Source organism: Schistocerca cancellata, chromosome 9 (assembly GCF_023864275.1).
Source record: "Schistocerca cancellata isolate TAMUIC-IGC-003103 chromosome 9, iqSchCanc2.1, whole genome shotgun sequence".
In the NCBI taxonomy this organism is placed as follows: Eukaryota; Metazoa; Arthropoda; class Insecta; order Orthoptera; family Acrididae; genus Schistocerca; species Schistocerca cancellata.
In genome coordinates this window covers 511,138,801-511,158,463 of record NC_064634.1, presented here as the reverse complement: position 1 = coordinate 511,158,463, position 19,663 = coordinate 511,138,801, and the positions used below count along the sequence as shown (strand labels likewise).

Genomic DNA, 19,663 nt, shown 5'->3' with positions numbered 1-19,663 from the left:
GAGGTGATATGCTTATTCTTTTTCTAATCTTTGAAGTTTTACCCCGATATTTATGGAAGCTGCATTTTTCATATTCACACATCATTGCCAGATATGCAGGAACAGACAAGTCATACGAAAAATAATAGGGTTGACTGGCGATCCAAACCCAGATCTTTCGATTGGTAGTCTCGACACTTGTTCCCGTGGTCATTGATTACCTGTTTGGGAAATAATGAATGTTTGTTTAGGTCGCTGTAGTAGATTTGACCGTGAAAAGATATCACTTCTACCTTTTGCGCACAGTCATTGGTTTTATGTCTTGTTACATATTTGATGGTAAAAGTTGGAGCTTCATTGTTATTTTTTGCTAAAATACTTTTCCATGTTTCTAGTTTGCTGCATTTCTCGGCACTGCCTCCAACCACTACACCCTTCTCCCCTGCCATTATTTTTCTTTTGCTCTTCGTTAGGCAGCAAACGCCTTTTCACTCTGATCATAATTTTTTTGTCTTGTACCGTTTTCGTTGCGTGACAAGTTCCGTTCAGCCTGGATTACACATACCCGCCATAACTAGATGGAGAGATGCTGTCTTTCCCTTCCCCTTGAAAGTTTGTGATCTTTTGCGTGGTGCGTCTGTAGCCTATTTACTCTGGGCTTCGTAGAGGAAGTATGCCGGATGCATGTAATGTTCTACGTTTGAACACACAGCACGTGGGCGTAAGAGGTGCTTTCGTAATGAGGTGCTTTCGTAACGATGCGTCCTCACTGCTTGCTAAAGTATCCCTTCGGTAAGGTTGATTTCCGTTCCCATTGTTCGCTGTTCCCAGCTCCTGTTCCGCCTTTAATGCTGTGGCCTTCCCGAAAGATGGCTAGACGAGCTCGAGCAATTACAGCAGAAACGTGAGCTCATGCCCAGCCGAGATATTCTGTTTTAGATATTTTATTTCACATTTACGTTTAGTTTTTAATCAGAAACCTCCCCAAAACCATGTTCTGAAATAGTGTTTCGTTTGTCCACTGGACAGTGCCACTAGTTACTCCAAAGTCGTAACACAGCATACACATGTCGTATCGACACACAAAAATCCACCAGATTGAAACGCATTGTGGATATAAACAAACAGTGACTGGTAGCAGCAAATTTGTTGTTTCATTCGATATCAATGAACAGTCATGGCAAAATCTAACACACATGTTCGCATTTAAAGTAGAGCTATAAATAGCTAGTCCGCAGCTCGTGGTAGTGCGGTAGCGTTCTCGCTTCCCGCGCCCGGGTTCGATTCCCGGCGGGGTCAGGGATTTTCTCTGCCTCGTGATGACTGGGTGTTGTGTGATGTCCTTAGGTTAGTTAGGTTTAAGTAGTTCTAAGTTCTAGGAGACCGATGACCATAGATGTTAAGTCCCATAGTGCTCAGAGCTATTTTATAAATAGCTACCTCGTCTCTAGAGCGACAGGTGGAAGTGAAGCATGTGATCTGTAAAATGCCATCTGATTTCCTTAAAGATTGAGTTATTGATTCAAAACGCTTATGACGACAGAAAGAGACACAATACAAATTTGAGTTATTGTGTCTTTTTGACTGTTAACTGGAACAGTCTGAAGTGGCGAACTTAGTATATTGTGGGGTCATGACTGTAGTGCTGTTACAGTTGTATTAGAAAGTTCTGTTGCTGAAGGTTGCTTGTAGTCCCTCTGGTTAGGTGCTGTTGCGCAGAGCAGGCAAAGCTTCCCCCTCGCGTGCGCTGTAACGGATCGATACCGGCGCAGAAAACAAACGGACCACAGCGTGACAGCCTGCTAAGAGCCGCACGATTAGGGCGCCGCCGAGAACCCCGCGCGCTGCCTCTGCACCTTAAGCGGGTCAGGAGGCGGGGTATTTACACCCTCCAAGCTTATCTGCGCCGGTTTTGTTAGCGACGTGCGGCCAGAAGAAAAGGAGGGGGGGGGGGTTAGGGTTTAAAGTCCCGTCGACGACGAGATCGTTAGTGACGGGCCAAAAAGCTGCTCGAAATGAACAATGATGGAGAAGAAAATCCGCTGTGTTCTTTTCCATCGCAGCCTTTCCTCTTTTGCGATTTAGGGAAACATAAGTCAGGTAGGTCGAATGTGAAACTTGTGACTTAATCCAACCCCCCCCCCCTCCCCCACCGCTTCGTAATTTTGGGTAGAACGTCAAATAATCCGTCCGGACTTGGTAATTATGCAAGAAATGTCTGTCTCAGTGTACAACAGGCCCTCGTAAAATGGCTGCATTTGGATGAGAACTGCGTGGATATCTGGACGGACCCACTTGGGGCGGCAGTGCAGTGCAGTATGTGGAAACCACCTCATTACGGGGGTGACACGGGCGCAGTGTAAACAAGCATCATGTCTGATATGTTGAGGCTTGTAACGATTTATTTTTCTAGCGATTGCAGTGAAACTAAAACGTAGAAATCAATGGATTTAACGCATCGACAACAGAGAGGTCGTTATAGGTATTGCAAACATAGCGCAGATGGCTGTTGGGAGTGGTGAGAAAGTTGGTCATGGGAAGGAGATGGCTGCCACATCGACGTTCACCCGAAGTGGGTTTTCTAAATTGGAGCATCATTGGTGGGAAGAACTGGTACTTAGTTCGAAGGAGCACGGCGAAATTAACTGTTAAGTATTGACTGCACACGTGGATATTTGCAGCTGGCGAATGACTCTTAAAAAAATGCAACATAATATTGTACCGTGACTAGATACAACTTGAGACGTACCACGAAATGGCAGACTCTCCCCAGAGGAATCACGTCAGCCGAATATGTACACACATGCACTGATCCTTTTACCTCTTATTCGCACTAAAATGTATTTATTTAAAATAACAATGTACAGGGTGAACCACATCTCCACCGCCAAACTTTCAGAGGTGTGGACCAAAACAAGAAAAAATATGGGCTCTAAAACACATATCATAATATTTATGACCATTAGTTGATCCTCGATATTGTGAAACACACCTCTTCTACTGCAAGTTCTTGGCTTTCCATATTTTGGGAGGTCGTCGTCGTCGTCGTCGTCATCGAAGAAGAAGTCGTTGTGCTCATTGCTGAGCGTCGTGACCCCTTGAACCAAGCGTCTCCATCCCGGACGGTTGCCAGTTTCTCTGCAGAGGTAGACCGCAGATCTTCATTTGATCTCATGCCCTCGATCTTTCCTTGGAAGATTATTTTCTCTAGATTTTCTCCATCTCTTCTCACAATATGGGCAAAGAACTGGAAAATGTTTTCGGTGACTCGAGAAGAAAGGGGTGTGGAGATATCGAGTTCTTCAATAATGGACACATTTTTTCTTCTTTCGGCCAATTTTATGCGGAGCATCCTACGCCAACGCCAAAGCTCAAACGCATCAATGCGGGACGAGACTCCAGGGAAACCAGACAGTGCCATCGATCGCCGGGGACCCATCATGATCACAGAGCTCGCCGTAGCACTTGTCAGCTGTGCAAACACCCCTCCCGTGCACAAATTATGATTAAAGTATGATCCATACTGGAGCACGCGATGTACGAAAGGGGGATTTGCTGCGGGGTACTGTTTTATTTTTTCTTTGTGTCCGTATAACTTTCTCCCAGAATGTGCTCTTTTCCGCTCGTCAGACCAAGATTATCGGGCCTCTCGCTTCTTTCCGCCAGGCCAACAGCCCAGTCGTGAATTTTCTGCTATTTTTTCCTCAGGTATATCAAGCTGTGTTGTTTCTGTTTCTTTCGGATCATCTATTACTGCTCCGATCCATTTTGTTGGTACAGTTTTAGCATTACTTCGGAGTTTCGCAGAATTCCATAACCTGTCTAGTTAACCTTGTTGGTTCTGTTGTATCAATATACGCATAGGACTTTCGCCTGTGCTTTTTCATATCGAAATAAGAGTTTTTACACTTCCGATTTTCTTTATTTGCCCTAACAAGGGAACTTCACCGACTTGAACTTGCGTTTTAAGGAGAAACAAGCACCCTTGCTAAATAACAGCCTCAACAGTCGATCCTGCGCGATAATTTGGACCGTAGGTCTGGCAGTACGCAATTATGACCTTCTGGAAGTGCGGCTTTCAAACTTCCGCGCGCACCGGCTGTTCGTCACCCGCTACGCCCCATTGTAGGCCGAGCGCCAGTTACCGTTCAGTGGAGCGAGTACGAGTTTGTGAAATACTGTTTCGACACTGGCAACACACTTTGTTCATTGCCTCAGCGTGCGGTTTCTAACCTGTAGCTGGTGCCAGAGATTTTTTACTTTGAACCCTTTCATATTAGGGTTCACAAATGCAGTGTCAGTGAAACGTGTATCACTAAATAACTAGTGTACCACTGTTTGATTATTAACATCGCTGTCGCAGCTGGCACTATTCAAGTAGACTCCAATTTACAGGAGATGCGCTATTCTTTAACGTTAATGACACGATTAAATTGTAAATCGAAAATGATTAACTTCGGTTCATGATTCTTCAGTTGCTTAGGTTTATTCATTTTGACCTTGAAGCGCATATATAACTGCGGAATATCAAGACGAGACTACCGCGAATAAAATATTGAACATATATGTCAGTGAAATTGACATACTAGGTATTCGTATTACTATTTTTCGCGCAGAGTAACCTGTTCTCGAACAGGATTTCAAAACGTGTTGGGCGGATGTGTCCACCTCCCCTTCCTCTTCCCTAGCGACCGCAGCGGGTCGTCACCACTCGATGTTCGCCCGTCGCCACGCTGGTTCAACAAGGACGAAGGAAGACATGCGTAGCGCTGTTTGTGGACTCGTAAACATTTGCCCGCAAAATTCAAATGTCGCCGAAACGCGCGTGCTTTCACGTGTCAGAGCGTCGTCCCGTCGGTGTGCAGGCTGAGTGCGTGATCGACAGACCACGCAGAACTCCTGTCGCCACAAACCTACAGTCTCAGCTGCGGCTGCCTAGAAACGCATTCGTTGGCTGCATCTTACAACTACTATATGGGGGCGTACCTACATCCAAGACGTGTGTTCAAAAGCTATCACGCGATTTTTTTGTTGTGTCGGTAAATGTGTGAAAAGTATCTGTGCAGTGTTACCAGTATCTGATATTTAGTCTGTTGTCGCCTGCAAAAGGACTACTTATGTGCCGCGCGGGATTAGCCGAGCGGTCTGAGGCGCTGCAGTCATAAACTGTGCGGCTGGTCCCGGCGGAGGTTCGAGTCCTCCCTCGGGCATGGGTGTGTTTGTCCTTAGGATAATTTAGGTTAAGTAGTGTGTAAGCTTAAGGACTGATGACCTTAGCAATTAAGTCCAATAAGTTCACACACATTTGTATTTTTTTTATTACTTATGTTACGATCTTATCGATGATCATTTACTTTGGATAAAAACTAATCTGAATTTGTATTAAATTTTGCTAAAAGAACGGAATAAAGCGTAACAGTACCACACATGAATAAAACAAGAGTTTCGAAGGTGACGTGAAGACGTTGAAGATGATGCCGCACAGGTCGTCAACTGAAGATATCGTGGAAAACGTGAAGGAAATGGTTATGAACGATTCCCGAATAACAATAAGTCGGCGATGATGTTGACGTATCAACTTACGCCATGAAATTTTTCGGTGTTTTGAGTATGGAACGTATGACAGCAGAATTTTTTTCCAAAATTGTTGAATATGGAACAAAAACAACGGCGAATGCAAGTTGCTTAAGAGTCTCTAGATGTCAGCATCGATGCAGAAAACAGGAACGTGTTATAAGGGGGTGAAGAAACATGATTTGACAGATATGACGTCGACGCCAAGGCTTAATCATCCCACTGGAAGAACTGAAGGTCGCCAAGACCGAAAAAAGCTTCACAGGTGAGGTAAAATAAGACTGCGCTTCCCGTCGCTTTTAATGGCACAGTGCACCATGAAATCTTGGCACAAGATCGATCAATCATTAATGGGTACTGTGTACAAGTTCAGCAGCGCATTCCGTAAGGAAAGAAAAGAAACGCTCGGATTTTTGGCGAAACAGTTCGTGGGTTTTGCACTACCATAATGCGCCTGTTAACACTTAGTTTCTTGTTGTTGAAGTTCTTTTTGTCAAAAACAGTTCTGTAATGATGACACAGCCTCCATATTCGCCAGACAGGGCTAGTTGTGACTTTATTTCTATTCATAAAGATAAAGGAAACGTAAAATTAAAAAGTTACTGATAATTTTCTAGATCGCGTACATTATAAAACATCAAAATGTGACGACTAGTTCGTTAACTACGTAGCATCATCACATTTTAATGTTTTATTAGGTATGCGATTTAGAAAATTACAATTTTTTAAAAATTTAAATTTTAAGAAGCCAACATTTGATGGCTTTTTCCTTTTCTGACAGTGTGATATATAATTAATAAAGAGACCTTAAAGGACCTTTGTTTTACAAGCATAGGTGAGATTATAAACGCATCACTGAGAGCTGAAAACTATTCAAAGTGTAAAGCTGAAGAAGCGTTTCAGGGATGGGAGAAAGCGCTGGCTGAAGTGCACAATATTTGAGACTATTTTGAAATGGATAGCGTTGATATAGACAAATGAAATCATTTTAAGAAAAACAAAAATTCGGTCGCACCTCCTATACGCATACTCAAAAGCGGAAGTTTGTAAGCGGAGCATGAAAAATAAACGTCTCTAAAGACGGGGCGTGAAACACCAACATGGCGTGGAGCTCTGCTATAGTGTAGAAAACGCAGAGATTTGGTCATTCTGATCTCCATTGTCTTTTCAAGCTATAAGTGGGTCGAGTGTGGTTCCAAGTAGGTTACCTAGACTTAAGCCTATTATGGGGCAAGGAGCTCAGAGTATTATTTACTAGCAGATATGTGGAGGGCGAGTTCCGATCTTGTTCCACTCGAGTCATGCGTAGCTGTCGACGAAGGTAAAGAGGGGGAATATTCGGCAGAACAAGTAACCGTGGAAGAGGCGTGGATTTGATTATTCCATATATTCGCGTCATTGTATCATTATGGTGTATATCATACGTTTTAATACGGCAACTTCTCCGTGTACAAGAACAATAATCAGCAATATACTAGACCAGTGCATCTGCCGCTCCCCAGCTTGGTCCAGTAATTTTGTAATCAAGCCGTTTCGGGTTGTCAATTTCTGTTCTGTTGTTTCTAGGTGCTTTTTGAAGGTGAGGCAGAGATCTTTGTATACTGAAAGATATTTTGGGAACTGGTTGTGTTTTACCTTTCTACCACAAAAGAAAACGTATAGCTTTCTAGTCGCAGTGTGGTTGCTCATATGGAAACATCGTACTTGACAAAGCCGGGATAACATGGCGTGCGGACCACAGTCACAGCGAGCGCACACCTCTGGAGTTCATCTCACGCTGTTCAGTCAAAATATAACAACGAACTACAGCCAGCTTGAATGCTGCCGTCATCCAGGTGAATGGCTGTTAGGAACGTCCACCAGGCTACGGGCGCAGCGCGGTTGGGGCAGTATCGTGCTGCGGGGAATATTCACTTGCGCTTCCACGGCACCTATGGTGATGGTTGCAGGCACCGTGACAGCTGTGGCCTGAGTGAAACTAACAGCGCACCTCTTTGTATCCCATCGTTTTACGTCTTCCAGCGGTTGGAGGAGCATGGTGTAGAACGCAAGTCTGCATATCGGGCACCAAATTCGTGTGATGTGAATCGGATGGAACACACCTGGTATGCTACCGGGAGGCAGCTCCGCTCCCACGAACTACCGGCCGGCAATTTGCGGGAACTGCGTGACCTGTGCGGAGACGGTCAGTTGCCATCCTCAGGAAACCTACAGTTGTGTACGGGTTGTCAGGGTAGAACGGCTCGCACACGACGCATTACGTTTAGGTGCTCTGAGCTGGACAGTGTAAACAAATTAGTGACACACAAATATACACTTTATTGCGCTGTGATACTTAAATTGTACATCGACTCATTGAATATGTCTGCAGACAGATAAAACTGTAAGTAGTGGCCTGTCAAGGCGTGCGTCACTGAAAACGTGTCAACATGACAATGTCTGTCCTGGGCGCAACACTGTCAATCATTGTGTTAAACACTTGTGGAAGGCTACAGGCGACTCCACTTGTAGGCAAAGTCTCGCAGGCTGATCTCCACTACGAAATGTAGCTACGAAATGCAAAACCCGAGAACTCAGCACTAGAACTGTCGCACGCCAACGACAACCACGAACCGTACGTTGCTGCCTGTGGCCGCTGCTTATCACAACGCGGAAGCCCATCACAATGGCGGCGGCGCGTAGGCTGCTGATTGGGCCGCGCTTGTGGTTAGTGGAAAAACTTCAAAGCCCTGCCCTTGGCGCCAGTCGGAAACTGTCTCAGCGCGCCAGCTCCGGTTGCATCCATTGGCGAGGACACAACGCCTACCAAGGACTTGCCGAATCCAAGTTACACGTAATCGCTGCTCTATTACATTGCAAAGGTGTACCAATACGCTGTTGAACAGGTGTACTATTTTTGCCCTGTGGGTGTGCCTTTACCTTAATCTCTAAGTTGTCCCGTCAAAAAGAACACGAAGAGTCGTTTTAAATATACGTTTGCATTAATTAATAACACACAAGCACGAAACAAAACGAAAATCTGTTTTGAAGTTAACATGAGGGAAATCGTGGGACTGGACTTTCCCACAGTTCAGACAACTTAAGTGCCACTTGGGACGCCGCCACGAATGTGTGTGTGTGTGTGTGTGTGTGTGTGTGTGTGTGTGTGTGTGTGTGTGCGCGCGCCAGGGGCGAGCTTCCGTGCCGTTCTGTACTGCTGCGTTATCGGCCTTCCTGGAAGCCAGCGACGACTCAGCGGTTAGCCTCGTTCGTGTCCGCCGCATCTGCCGTTCCAGTTGAAGCTCCAGCTGATACCAGACCATTCTCTCTGCGGCACTGGAGCTGACTCCAGAGCGCCACCACTAACTGTTCGGCGAGCGCTAGCAGCCAGTGGGGGCCAACTACCTGTTACTGTGATAGGCTTCCCGATGACATAAGGCCGACAAGAAAGCTAACATTTTAACATATTAGTACTTATCACAGCGGAACAATGTTTCTAACTGTACCTCCATGTGTATTTCAAGAAACCTTGTTAGATTATCGGAATAACTTACCGACATACTTCTAGCTCCGAAATGAAATTCTTTCTCAGTAAAGAGTCCAGGTCTTGCTTGTCAGAATTAAAATACTTGCTTTCTGTGGTGGGACAAATATTCACAGCCGTGGGCAGGACCTAAGCATCGATTGTTCTGATAAATCACCATATTCATAGTGGATTTTGTGCCGTAAATAACACACACGCGGCTACTATAGCTCAGATCTCTCCGTTCCTACAAGAGCGGGTCGTTTCTATTTGTCCACAAGCCTGTCACCTAGGATCATTTAGCTGAAATTTAATTCTTTACACGCAGAGAATTAGAGGGGAAATTGTGAAGTGATCACTGGTGGAAAATACGGTACTGCAACTGTTTGGAGATTTGAAATGGCTAGAAAGCTTGTCTACGTTAAGAAATGTAGCAAAGCAAATTCCAGCCCGAGAGCCCAGCGCCAATTGCGGTAATGTGTTTGCATGACACATTTGCCGTATCGAATGTGTAAGCTGAAATTCAGCAGCCAAAACTGAATTATCGAAGTCGCTAATGGAATGTTAACACGACTAGCCTGAAATAGTATTGTGGAATTATTAATGGAATACCAGATTTGGGAGTCGATGTAAACAAAGTGTTAGATGTTGACGTACTCGTATTGTCATCTATGTCTCATTTGTCTATTGAACTTTCCGAATATATCCGAATGCAGCCAACATACACAGAACCTACGTAGTTCCATGATCTAATATAGTCGTTCTTAAAATGCTGGGCGCGCCCCACTTGGAAAGGGGGGGGGGGGGGAGGCACAGGGAATAATCAAAGGGGGTGCCGGCTTTTATTGAAATATTTATATTTCATATTCCTGAAGAAGAGAAATTTGTTAACGTCGGGTATAGATTTAAGTGTCAGGAAGTTGTTTCTGAAAGAACTTGTATGGAAGTGAAATATGAACGATAAATAGTTTGGACAAGAAGAGAATAGAAGCTTTCGAAATGTGGTGCTGCGGAAGAATGCTGAAGATTAGATCGGTAGATCACATAACTAATGATGAAGTATTGAATAGAATTGGGGAGAAGAGTTTGTGGCACAACTTGACAAGAAGAAGGGACCGGTTGGTAGGACATGTTCTGAGGCATCAAGGGATCACAAATTTAGCATTGGAGGGCAGCGTGGAGGGTAAAAATCATAGAGGGAGACCGAGAGATGAATACACTAAGCAGATTCAGAAGGATGTAGGTTGCAGTAAGTACTGGGAGATGAAGAAGCTTGCACAGGATAGGGTAGCATGGAGAGCTGCATCAAACCAGTCTCAGGACTGAAGACCACAACAACAACAACAACAACATTATGTAAGAAAAAAACTTCCGGTGAACAAATATTGCTAGCGTCAGACTCTATTTCCACGAACTAAGAAGCTCGTTCATTGTTAATTTACTGCCTCATTTCACAAGAATTGACGAGCAGACCCTGTCAGCAGGAATGCTGAGAAAAGTCGCTAGTAACATTTCATCACAGAACCCCCTTCACTAATTACGCGCAGGGGAGCGATTAACAAATTAATTAGCACTAATGGCAATAAGCCGCTTGATAATGTTCCCGCCACTTCCTTGCAAATCTGACTAAAATAACAATTGTTAACCACAGTCATTGTGACTATCCATCTGGTTTTGCCAGGCTTCCGGAGTCATTTCAAGGGTAATGAGTCAGCTAAAAGTCAAATTCTACTGCGTTTTCAGTGGAAATGGGTAACGGGATTTAAAAGAAAGGAATGTAAGTGCCGGCATTCACATAGATATGTGGCTGATTTACAAATCAAGAGATCGCATAGAACTGATTCGCCCAGTGCCCCTTTCCCTTCGAAAGTATACAGTGCTAATAAAGAAATAGATTCGAATTTGATGAAAATATATTCTTCTTTCACATCTTCCTCTGTTCCAATCAGAAACATTAGCTCTCAGCTCAAAAATCCAAGTACATAAGTATCATGTTGATTGTCTGACATTAGGCTTTATTAGCATTCTTTTGAATAATGAACGATAGCAATGTGTTCTTTGTTTGAAGAATTTACCCAATAGTAGCTTGAAGCCTGTAAAAAGACACCTTCCAACAAAACATCCAGACTTTACTTGTAAACCCATCGAATTTTCTAAGCGTGATGAGCAACAACTTAAAGGAAATGCCAGATTCGTCACAAAACAGATATGTCTCTAAGAAAGCCCCAAGGGAATCCGTAGATGTGTCCTAAGTACTTAATTGCAAATGATTATACATTACTCGTGAGAAAATAATTCTTCCTGTCAAAATGTGCGACATCTTGCATGGAGAAAGGTTTGGCGAGAGTGAAGTCGATACCTCTCAGATGATGAAAAATCAATTGGTACCGAGTCTTCACGATATCACAAAACTCGTCCTGCAACTTGATGACAGTATTGATATCGGAAATATTTTCCAGCTTCGTGTTTTTGTATGCTGCTGCTATGAAAATGAAATGCTCGGGGACTATGTTTTATAAATTCTGGAAGGGAGGACTACAGGTGAATTTATTTTCGGTGGTAATCTGTTATGAGCAAATTGTGTTGGCGTCTGTACCGACGGGATGACAGAATTTACTGAAACTGAAAGGAGTTTCATGGGAAGACTGTGTGCTGTTTGTCCTTCTGTAAAATTCACACATTGATTTCTATAGTAGTGCAACCGGAAGTCAATAAACTGCTGAAAGACGCAGTCAAAGCAGTCTTGACCGCAATGAAATATTTATTTGTAATGGTAACGTAGTTCGGTCAGAATGTGACCATCTACACCATGATGGTAGACGGCGGCGGTGAACGCATGAGCGTCCAAACAACGCTCTCGGCGCCAGCTGGAAGGGGATCTGCGAGCCGCTGTTTCAAAGACCGAACTCGGTCTGGATCTGCTTTCTTCACAAGTTCAAGCACACGCGTCACACTAAATCTGCAAATATCGCGAAAGTTGAGAATTTTGATCCGTGTGCGTTTTTATTCTTGTTTATTTCCTTTTTGGATGATCAGATTGGATGTAACAGTTTTTAAATTGGCGTTTAAATGTCGACTATTGTTCTGTCGTCATTTGTACGTCATGATACTTCAAATATTAAAACATTCCAAACGAATTGAAAGCAACATGGAGGGAAACAGTTACACTTTAAGTAACTAATTTGCGAGCTAATTTTTAAAGAAATGTGTACGTAGTGAAAGACACATATTTGCTCCATTTCAATAACTGCAAACGCAACTGCGGTTATTTATAAACTTGTTATAAATGTTAACTTTCACCACCAGTGAATAGTACAAATCTATGGTAATTATAAAAAATTATAAAAAATTTAACTCTTGTGCTCGAAAAATTATTACTATTGTTATTGTTATAATTCATAGCTGGACTGAATTAAATAGATATCATGTTACAAAAAGTGCGAGATGGGTTGAGGAAGGAAGGAAAAGAAAAGTAGTGGCCGGGGAGGGGGATAATTTATGTTTCAGAGGGGGCGCGACGAAAAGTAGTTTAGGAACCCCTACTCTCATGTATCATTAACGGATATTAATGTAGTTAAAACATTGTATTTTTTATTTGACTTAAAAAGTTTGCAGTGAGGAGTAAATGGCTGAGACTGAGTAGAACATGTTAAGGGGGCTTGAAATGCCATTATTCGCGTTTTCACAAACTGTTAGCCACTTTATGACGAGAGGCTGCAGTCCTAACGAGGTAAACCCCATTGCCATGGTTGCTTCCCGTCGTCTCCAGGTTCTGCAGCCGCCTGTGTGAGACCATAGAAATGCCTGACAGAAAATTATTCCCTCAGGATGTCCATTTCTTTCCAGCAAGCTCTATCGCCACTCATTCTCTTCATTCTTCAAGTGGTATATGCGTAATTGCCGTATTTTCGCCGCCATGCTGTTGATGGCGTGTTTGTCGTTGGTCGTGTCAGCGTTGCCGTACGATAACACTAAGCTTATCGGTAAGCTGTTGTCGAGCAGAAAGTCGCTGTTAAATTCCGAGCACGGGGAAAACACACACACACACACACACACACACACACACACACACACACGATCTATTAGAACAAGAATAATGTTTTGCAACAGTACAATATTTGCCTCAGTTCCGTAACATCAACGTCTGTTACATCATGTCGAGAACTGCGAACTTCATTGACACGTTAGTTGCTCGTCCACCAACGCTTTCACAACACTTAGCGAAGTCACATAACTCGTTACAAAGCCATATCATATTCGTCTTCACGCATCAGTTTGGGCAGGAAATTTACTCAGAATTTTTAGGATCACTAACAGAGCGAACGCCAGTGAAACACGCAGAGGACGTCGAGTGACGAAATTGACGCAATAGACAGAAGATAACAGTGCATTCCTAGCTAACACGTATTCGGTACAATAAATAACGAACAACAATAATATTGGACAGTATTTGCTGCTAAGACGAAAATGATAAACACCATAAGCCCACCGGGAATTAAATACTGATTATTGCGTAGTTTATCAGAAAAAGAAGCATGCAGGCTGTCTGATAACACGAATCCTTAAATTTTCGATGTAACTGGTAATGTGGTTGACAAAACTGTGCAAAAAGCCTTGTGCAGAAGTAAAAGAACTTAGTTTTGTAACATGGTTTTACAATCTTAGGTAAAGGGTTTATCGTCTAAAATAAGCTATATTCGAGAAGTAAAGGCAGTTTGCTTATAATACGGTATGTATGCTCAGAACAAGTTGTACGAATGCAGCGCTGTCTGTGAATTGGGTTCGCCTGTTGTGTTCAGTACAGTAGTAACCCGACAGTGGGGGTCTAGGGAAAGCGGACAACATTATCATCCAAACTTGTTGCTCCCACAATTATAGTTGTGATGTGCGTGCTGTAATACGATACTCCAATCGCACACGTCTCGTGGGAAATTTAGTTTGGACACTAAACATCTTCTTTTGTGTGCCCACACGTTATAATAATAATAATAATAATAAAATTCGGACGCTGACATCCTGTAAAAAGTGGAGTCATGTTGGTAGTATCACTATTTGCACGACTGTCACGGGAAAGCACAGATATTGCAAATTGTGTGCAAAGTGTTTGCTGAAACTGCGTACAAACCACACAAAGAGCAAAGAAAGCAAAGTGGACGAGCGTTTTGTCCTGCTACTTACATGGATGGAAATTATTTATTTCCTCACGTTGTCACGGATATGGCGGCATAATCTAAACAAGAGTAAAAGCTGTGGCTCATTCCAACTTCGCCGAAATCGAAAAATGAACGCCTCTTTACTCGAGTCTTACAATAATGGCTATTGTTTATGGGATGGATTGCGCATCTATGTGGCTGATTTCATGGATCTTGGATCAGCAGTTACAGCCCACATCTGCGGCCTGCGAAACACTCAAGAGACTGAGATACGCTACCAAAAATTGACGTAGTGGGAAACCATTGCTAGGAGTAGTCTCCTCCACGACAACACTCTACCCATACTGAGATCAGTTACTCGTACAGGATTTCCGTTGGAACCTTCGGCCACCAACCCTTCAATCCCGACATGCTGCACTTGAAACAATGGCATGCCGGACAAGGCTTCCAAGATGATGCAACGAAGAAGGTAGTTATCAACTGTTTAACTTCCCTGAACAGAGTTTGGATAAGCTAATGCAACCTCATGGAGACTGTTTATAAGGAAACGACAATTACGTGGAGAAGTGAATAGATTTTCTAACAAATGCATTTGTTCATGACAGTACTGCTCATAATTTGCCGATACAGATCAGACACAAAGCGCCAACAGTGAAAATTACACCAGTAGCATGCACTGTTTTTACCGTGATTGATAGAAATACTTTGCTGTTGTGATTAGTGTATCGGATGCTCTGTAGGCTCCCCCAATATCTGATAGTTCCAGTTTTTTCCTATTACAGTATTCAATATCAGACAGCAGAAAGTAATGATTGACATTGCCACAGTAAGTGTGCTTTACTGTCACCAGGTCATTCTGCTAACATCATTATGATTTCAAGAAACATGTTTCTATTTCTTCCCCCCAAATGATTTCCTTCTGTAAATTATTGTATTTATACAGCAATGATCTGGCAGAAGGGCCTGTTTATACAGTGGTGCATGCTCCTTCATGGCTGACACTAGACTGTAGTTTTTGTTATGTGTGGTTATTCATCTGTTTGCAGTGGCGGCCTAAGCAACTGGCTGTTCCACGTCGCCCTGCCTACGGACACACGGCCCAAGGGCAGTGAGCCATCGCAGGTACTATTGCGCATCTACGGGCAGACCCACGGCGAGCGCGCTCTTGAGGCACTCGTCACCGAGTCTGTGATATTCACATTGCTTTCGGAGCGCCGCTTGGGGCCCAAGCTGCACGGCATCTTCCCTGGAGGCCGCATTGAGGAATACATACCGGTGAGCTTCTGCCTCTCAATTGTTTGAAACCTTTGCCACACATGTGAACAGAGTTCCACACCACTCTCCAAAAACAATTCTGTTGTTGGAGGCTGTATTCTACATGGTGGTGTATTCACACTGATCTCAGAAACAAATGCAAAGATTGTTACCATTGTCCCTCTTCTGTGAGTGTAGAGCACAGACTAACCAGCCTTATTGCTGGCAATTCTATCAATACCATCACTAGTACCCAAATATTGTCTTCCTTAATAATCGTTGTGATCGTAGGTTAAGCACATCTGGTACTAACACAACTATTGCTTCATTGCTGCCATCACTGTTGGGTCAAAGTATTAAAACTGTACTTCCACATTATTTTTATCAGTGTTTTAGCTACCACTCAAACTCAATATCTAAAATATGTCCAAAGGATTAATATTCAAATAGACAGTAGACTTTTGCACAATTATTTGAAAAGATTTGTCATACAAATTACTCTTGTAGTGCAAAGAGATTGTTGTCATGGTGACAGCTACTGCTGCATTTTAGTGTTTCTTTAGCTTTAGACACAAAGGAATATTAGAGACTATGTTACCACATTAATGAATACACTTTACTATCAGATCAGAGACTTTTGTATTAGAACGTCTAATACCACAAGCTGCCTCCAACTGAATGCTGTTGAATTTTTATGATCCTCAAATTTTGCCATTGCCAATTTGGGACCATTGCACTAAACTGGCCACTAACCTCCATCTTACTGAATGGTGAATGTATATAAACTGTACATAGCAATTACTTTATTGTACCTCAAATTCAGTTGAGAAATGTATAAAATTACAGACACACAGAGTAGCTGGTCAGTACTTACTTACAGGACGCAGAACTCAAGTACTACCACTAGGCAATTGAAAAGTGATAAATCTATTCCTAACTTTTCACTTCATCTAAGCTTTCACAAAACCTGTTACTGAATAGGTTGACAATTCTGTCATATTAAGACAATTAAATTAGCAGTGTATTATTAACATTGTATTATTTTGTGTGTCACAGCAGTCATACTGCTGCTGAATGGTGTTCTGCAAAACTTTAAGGGGATGTGGAATTGACATCTTTGCAATGTAAAATTGTATGTGACATAAGGTACCTCTTCTCAGAATCTATATTAGCTAGAGAGTTAATATTTTTACAGTTTATGCTCATATGTATCCTGGCAATGTTTAAACAATAATATTGTAATATCTTGTTCAGAGACTTGAATATTAATTTTTTCCTCTGAGTTGCACTTTTCAAAACAGTTCTTCATATTATTGCCTGTATTTTTTTTTATTTTTGTATTTTGCAAGTAATCAACGTAATATTGTTTCAGTACATACACATTAGCTGTCCAAGCACTTGAAGAAAATTTGATAGTTCCATCTTCAGTAAAAGATGAGAAAAGGGAACCAACAGGAATTCCTAGTACTCAAGAATCTGTCATTTTGTTATGTTACCTTGGTTAAATGATGGCACAGAATCATATCCACCAAAATGATGTGTGTTAATACCCATAAACATGGTTTTTGGGAGACAACGCCATGTTACACTGTTCACACTTTCATTAGGGTTCTGTGTTCTACCATGAAGACATTTCTTCGGGAGGTTTATATTGGACAGATTCCTGAAGATTAGTTTAATTTCCTACATTACAACTGCTTGTAAACAGTGGTAATGATTGTAATCTTCTCTTGTTGTTCATCCCCTATTATATTTACACCAACTGTTCTGATCATCAGGATATAATCTGAGACTACGGTGCTCATTTGTAGAAGTAATGTGGAAAAACAGGACCCATACAGCTTTCCTCATAGTGTGTGCATCATTAGTATTTTGTTGGATTGCTAGTTCTGAATAAATGCTATTCCAGCATCAGTCAACCTCCCTTTACCATCTAATTTTTTACCATCACTTAGCATTTTTCCTTTCACTGTCACATTCAGACGTCTAAGTGTAGCTTCCAGTCTTCTGAATGTGCCCCATGCACTGAAGCTTCTGTATCTCAACATTGTTTCCATATGGCTTGATTTCCATAACATGTTCGAAGGCTTTTGAATCACCATCCCCCAAATAATATAGAAAACATACATTATACCACTGAGAAGCATGATCACACAGCGTCTTTACTCCAGAAACCTTAGTACCACCACTGTTACTTGGGTAATTTGCTCTACACTTATCACTATGTTCGTTATTCAGTTTATTAGTTGAGCAATAGTATTTTGGCACAATAGTCATATCAATCACCTTTCCAGGGTCAACACTTGTAGCTGTAACAATGCCATTGTTGGAGGTAAGACCCCACTTCTGCTGCGTACCATTGAAAGCTACTGTGGGGTCACATGAATTTTCATTTTCTTTTATTGCTTCATCTACAGCTTCACACATAGTTTTGTGTGCTACATCCTGAGCTGCAAAGCCTAATGCATAGTTGTACATGTCAGATTTTCAAGGGTCATTGAAACAATGTTTCCTATTGAGTGTAAACTGTTCTTCACTTTTTTCTACTAGTTCACACATTTTTTGAACACTTTTCCACTAGCCATTGCCATCTTCACACAAAAATGTGTATTCACCACATGTTAATAAACAACGAAATTAAAGGTATATGCAAACAGACGAGAGCATCTTTTCAAAGCTGGAAAACAGTGTAGCTGGGGATATGTGTCGTAACACAAATTAATCACTGGAAACTAGCAGTCTTGAAATCACAATAAAAGACTAACAGATCTCCAGTTGACCATGACAGGGAGAAAAACTTAGCACACTACTTTGGAAAGCCAGTAAATTAATATGATTAGGATTGTAGTACAACAAAAAGCAATACATAATATTAAAGAGGAAGTCTCATAGAATATTTTAAGACAAAAAATTGACTATTTTCACTGACAATATGATTCAGATTCTTTATTAGTCATTCAGCATTATTACATGCAATAGACTTCGTCAGTTCACTTAACCTATTAATTTTATAAAATAAATTTTTACATATTTAAGTTGTTATTGGGCATTTCTAAAAATTCTTCTAATGAATAGAATGGATTAGTTAACAAGAAGTTATGAATATTGTCTTTAAATAATTTGTCAGGCTTGATTGACCCATTTTTAGACAATTTGTTATATATTTTAATTGCCATATACTTATGACTATTGTTAGTTTTAGCTAATCTATTTTGTGGCAACAGCAGAGAAGTACACATTCTTGTATAGTAGCCATGCCTTTCATTTGTTACACTTAAATTAGATAGTTCAGCAAGTATGTAGTTAACACTGTCAAGAATATATAAATTAATTACTGTTAAAATTCTATATTTAATGAACAATGGTTTACAATGTGTTCTATTATCTACCTTAGCCATTACTCTGATTGCTTTCTTTTGGATCACCATAATTTCATTTATTTTTCTGCTGTTTCCCCAGAGTATTAACCCATAACTTAAAACAGATTGAAAAAAGGCAAAGTACGCTGTCCTTACATACTTATATGTCACACAGCACATCAGTCTCTTCAACAAATATATAACTCTTGACAACCTAACCACTATGTGATCAACATGAGAGTTCCATGTTAGACTGTTGTCAAGTACGATACCTAAAAACTTTGCCTTTTGTTTTTCTATTTTTGTAGTCTTTGATAGACTGAACCACATATTCTGAGTCTTTTCCTCATTTAATAGCAGACCATTGGCATTAAACCATGATGTTGCATTTTCTTTTGCCAATTTCATATCACTTACAAGGTTATCAAGTACATGGTTTACAGATAGAAAAGTTGTGTCATCTGCATACATATATGTCTTTACATCTATATTTCCTGGTAAGTCATTTATGTGTACAAGGAAAAGAAGTGGTCCCAATTTAGATCCCTGTGGCACACCGTGATGATTCCATATCCCCTTAAACATACCCTAGAAGTCACTTGATGAACTGATCCATTATTTTACTTAATAATGACACTGCTCTGCAGTAGTCACTGTTATAAAGCCACAGCTTTAAATGAGAACCATTTCTGTTCTATCGACAGAGTTGTAAGTAGGCCTAGTTACTATTATTCATTTAAAACACCAGCACACAATTTATTTGACATATGAGAGAAAGGACTAATCAGACCATAACCAGGATTTATAGTACACTACAGGAAAGCACTGTAGAAACCAAATAA

General features: G+C 41.6%; 1 protein-coding gene across 3 annotated transcripts in view; it reads left to right on the top strand.

The window, feature by feature from the left end:
- Positions 1-19,663, top strand: part of LOC126101111 (choline/ethanolamine kinase) — a 200,436-nt gene that overhangs the window by 159,091 nt on the left and 21,682 nt on the right. For all 3 annotated transcript variants that reach the window (XM_049911788.1, XM_049911787.1, XM_049911789.1), the window contains exon 3: positions 15,255-15,483. In XM_049911788.1, the coding sequence (XP_049767745.1) occupies positions 15,255-15,483 (229 nt within the window). The remainder of the gene's footprint in view (positions 1-15,254; positions 15,484-19,663) is intronic.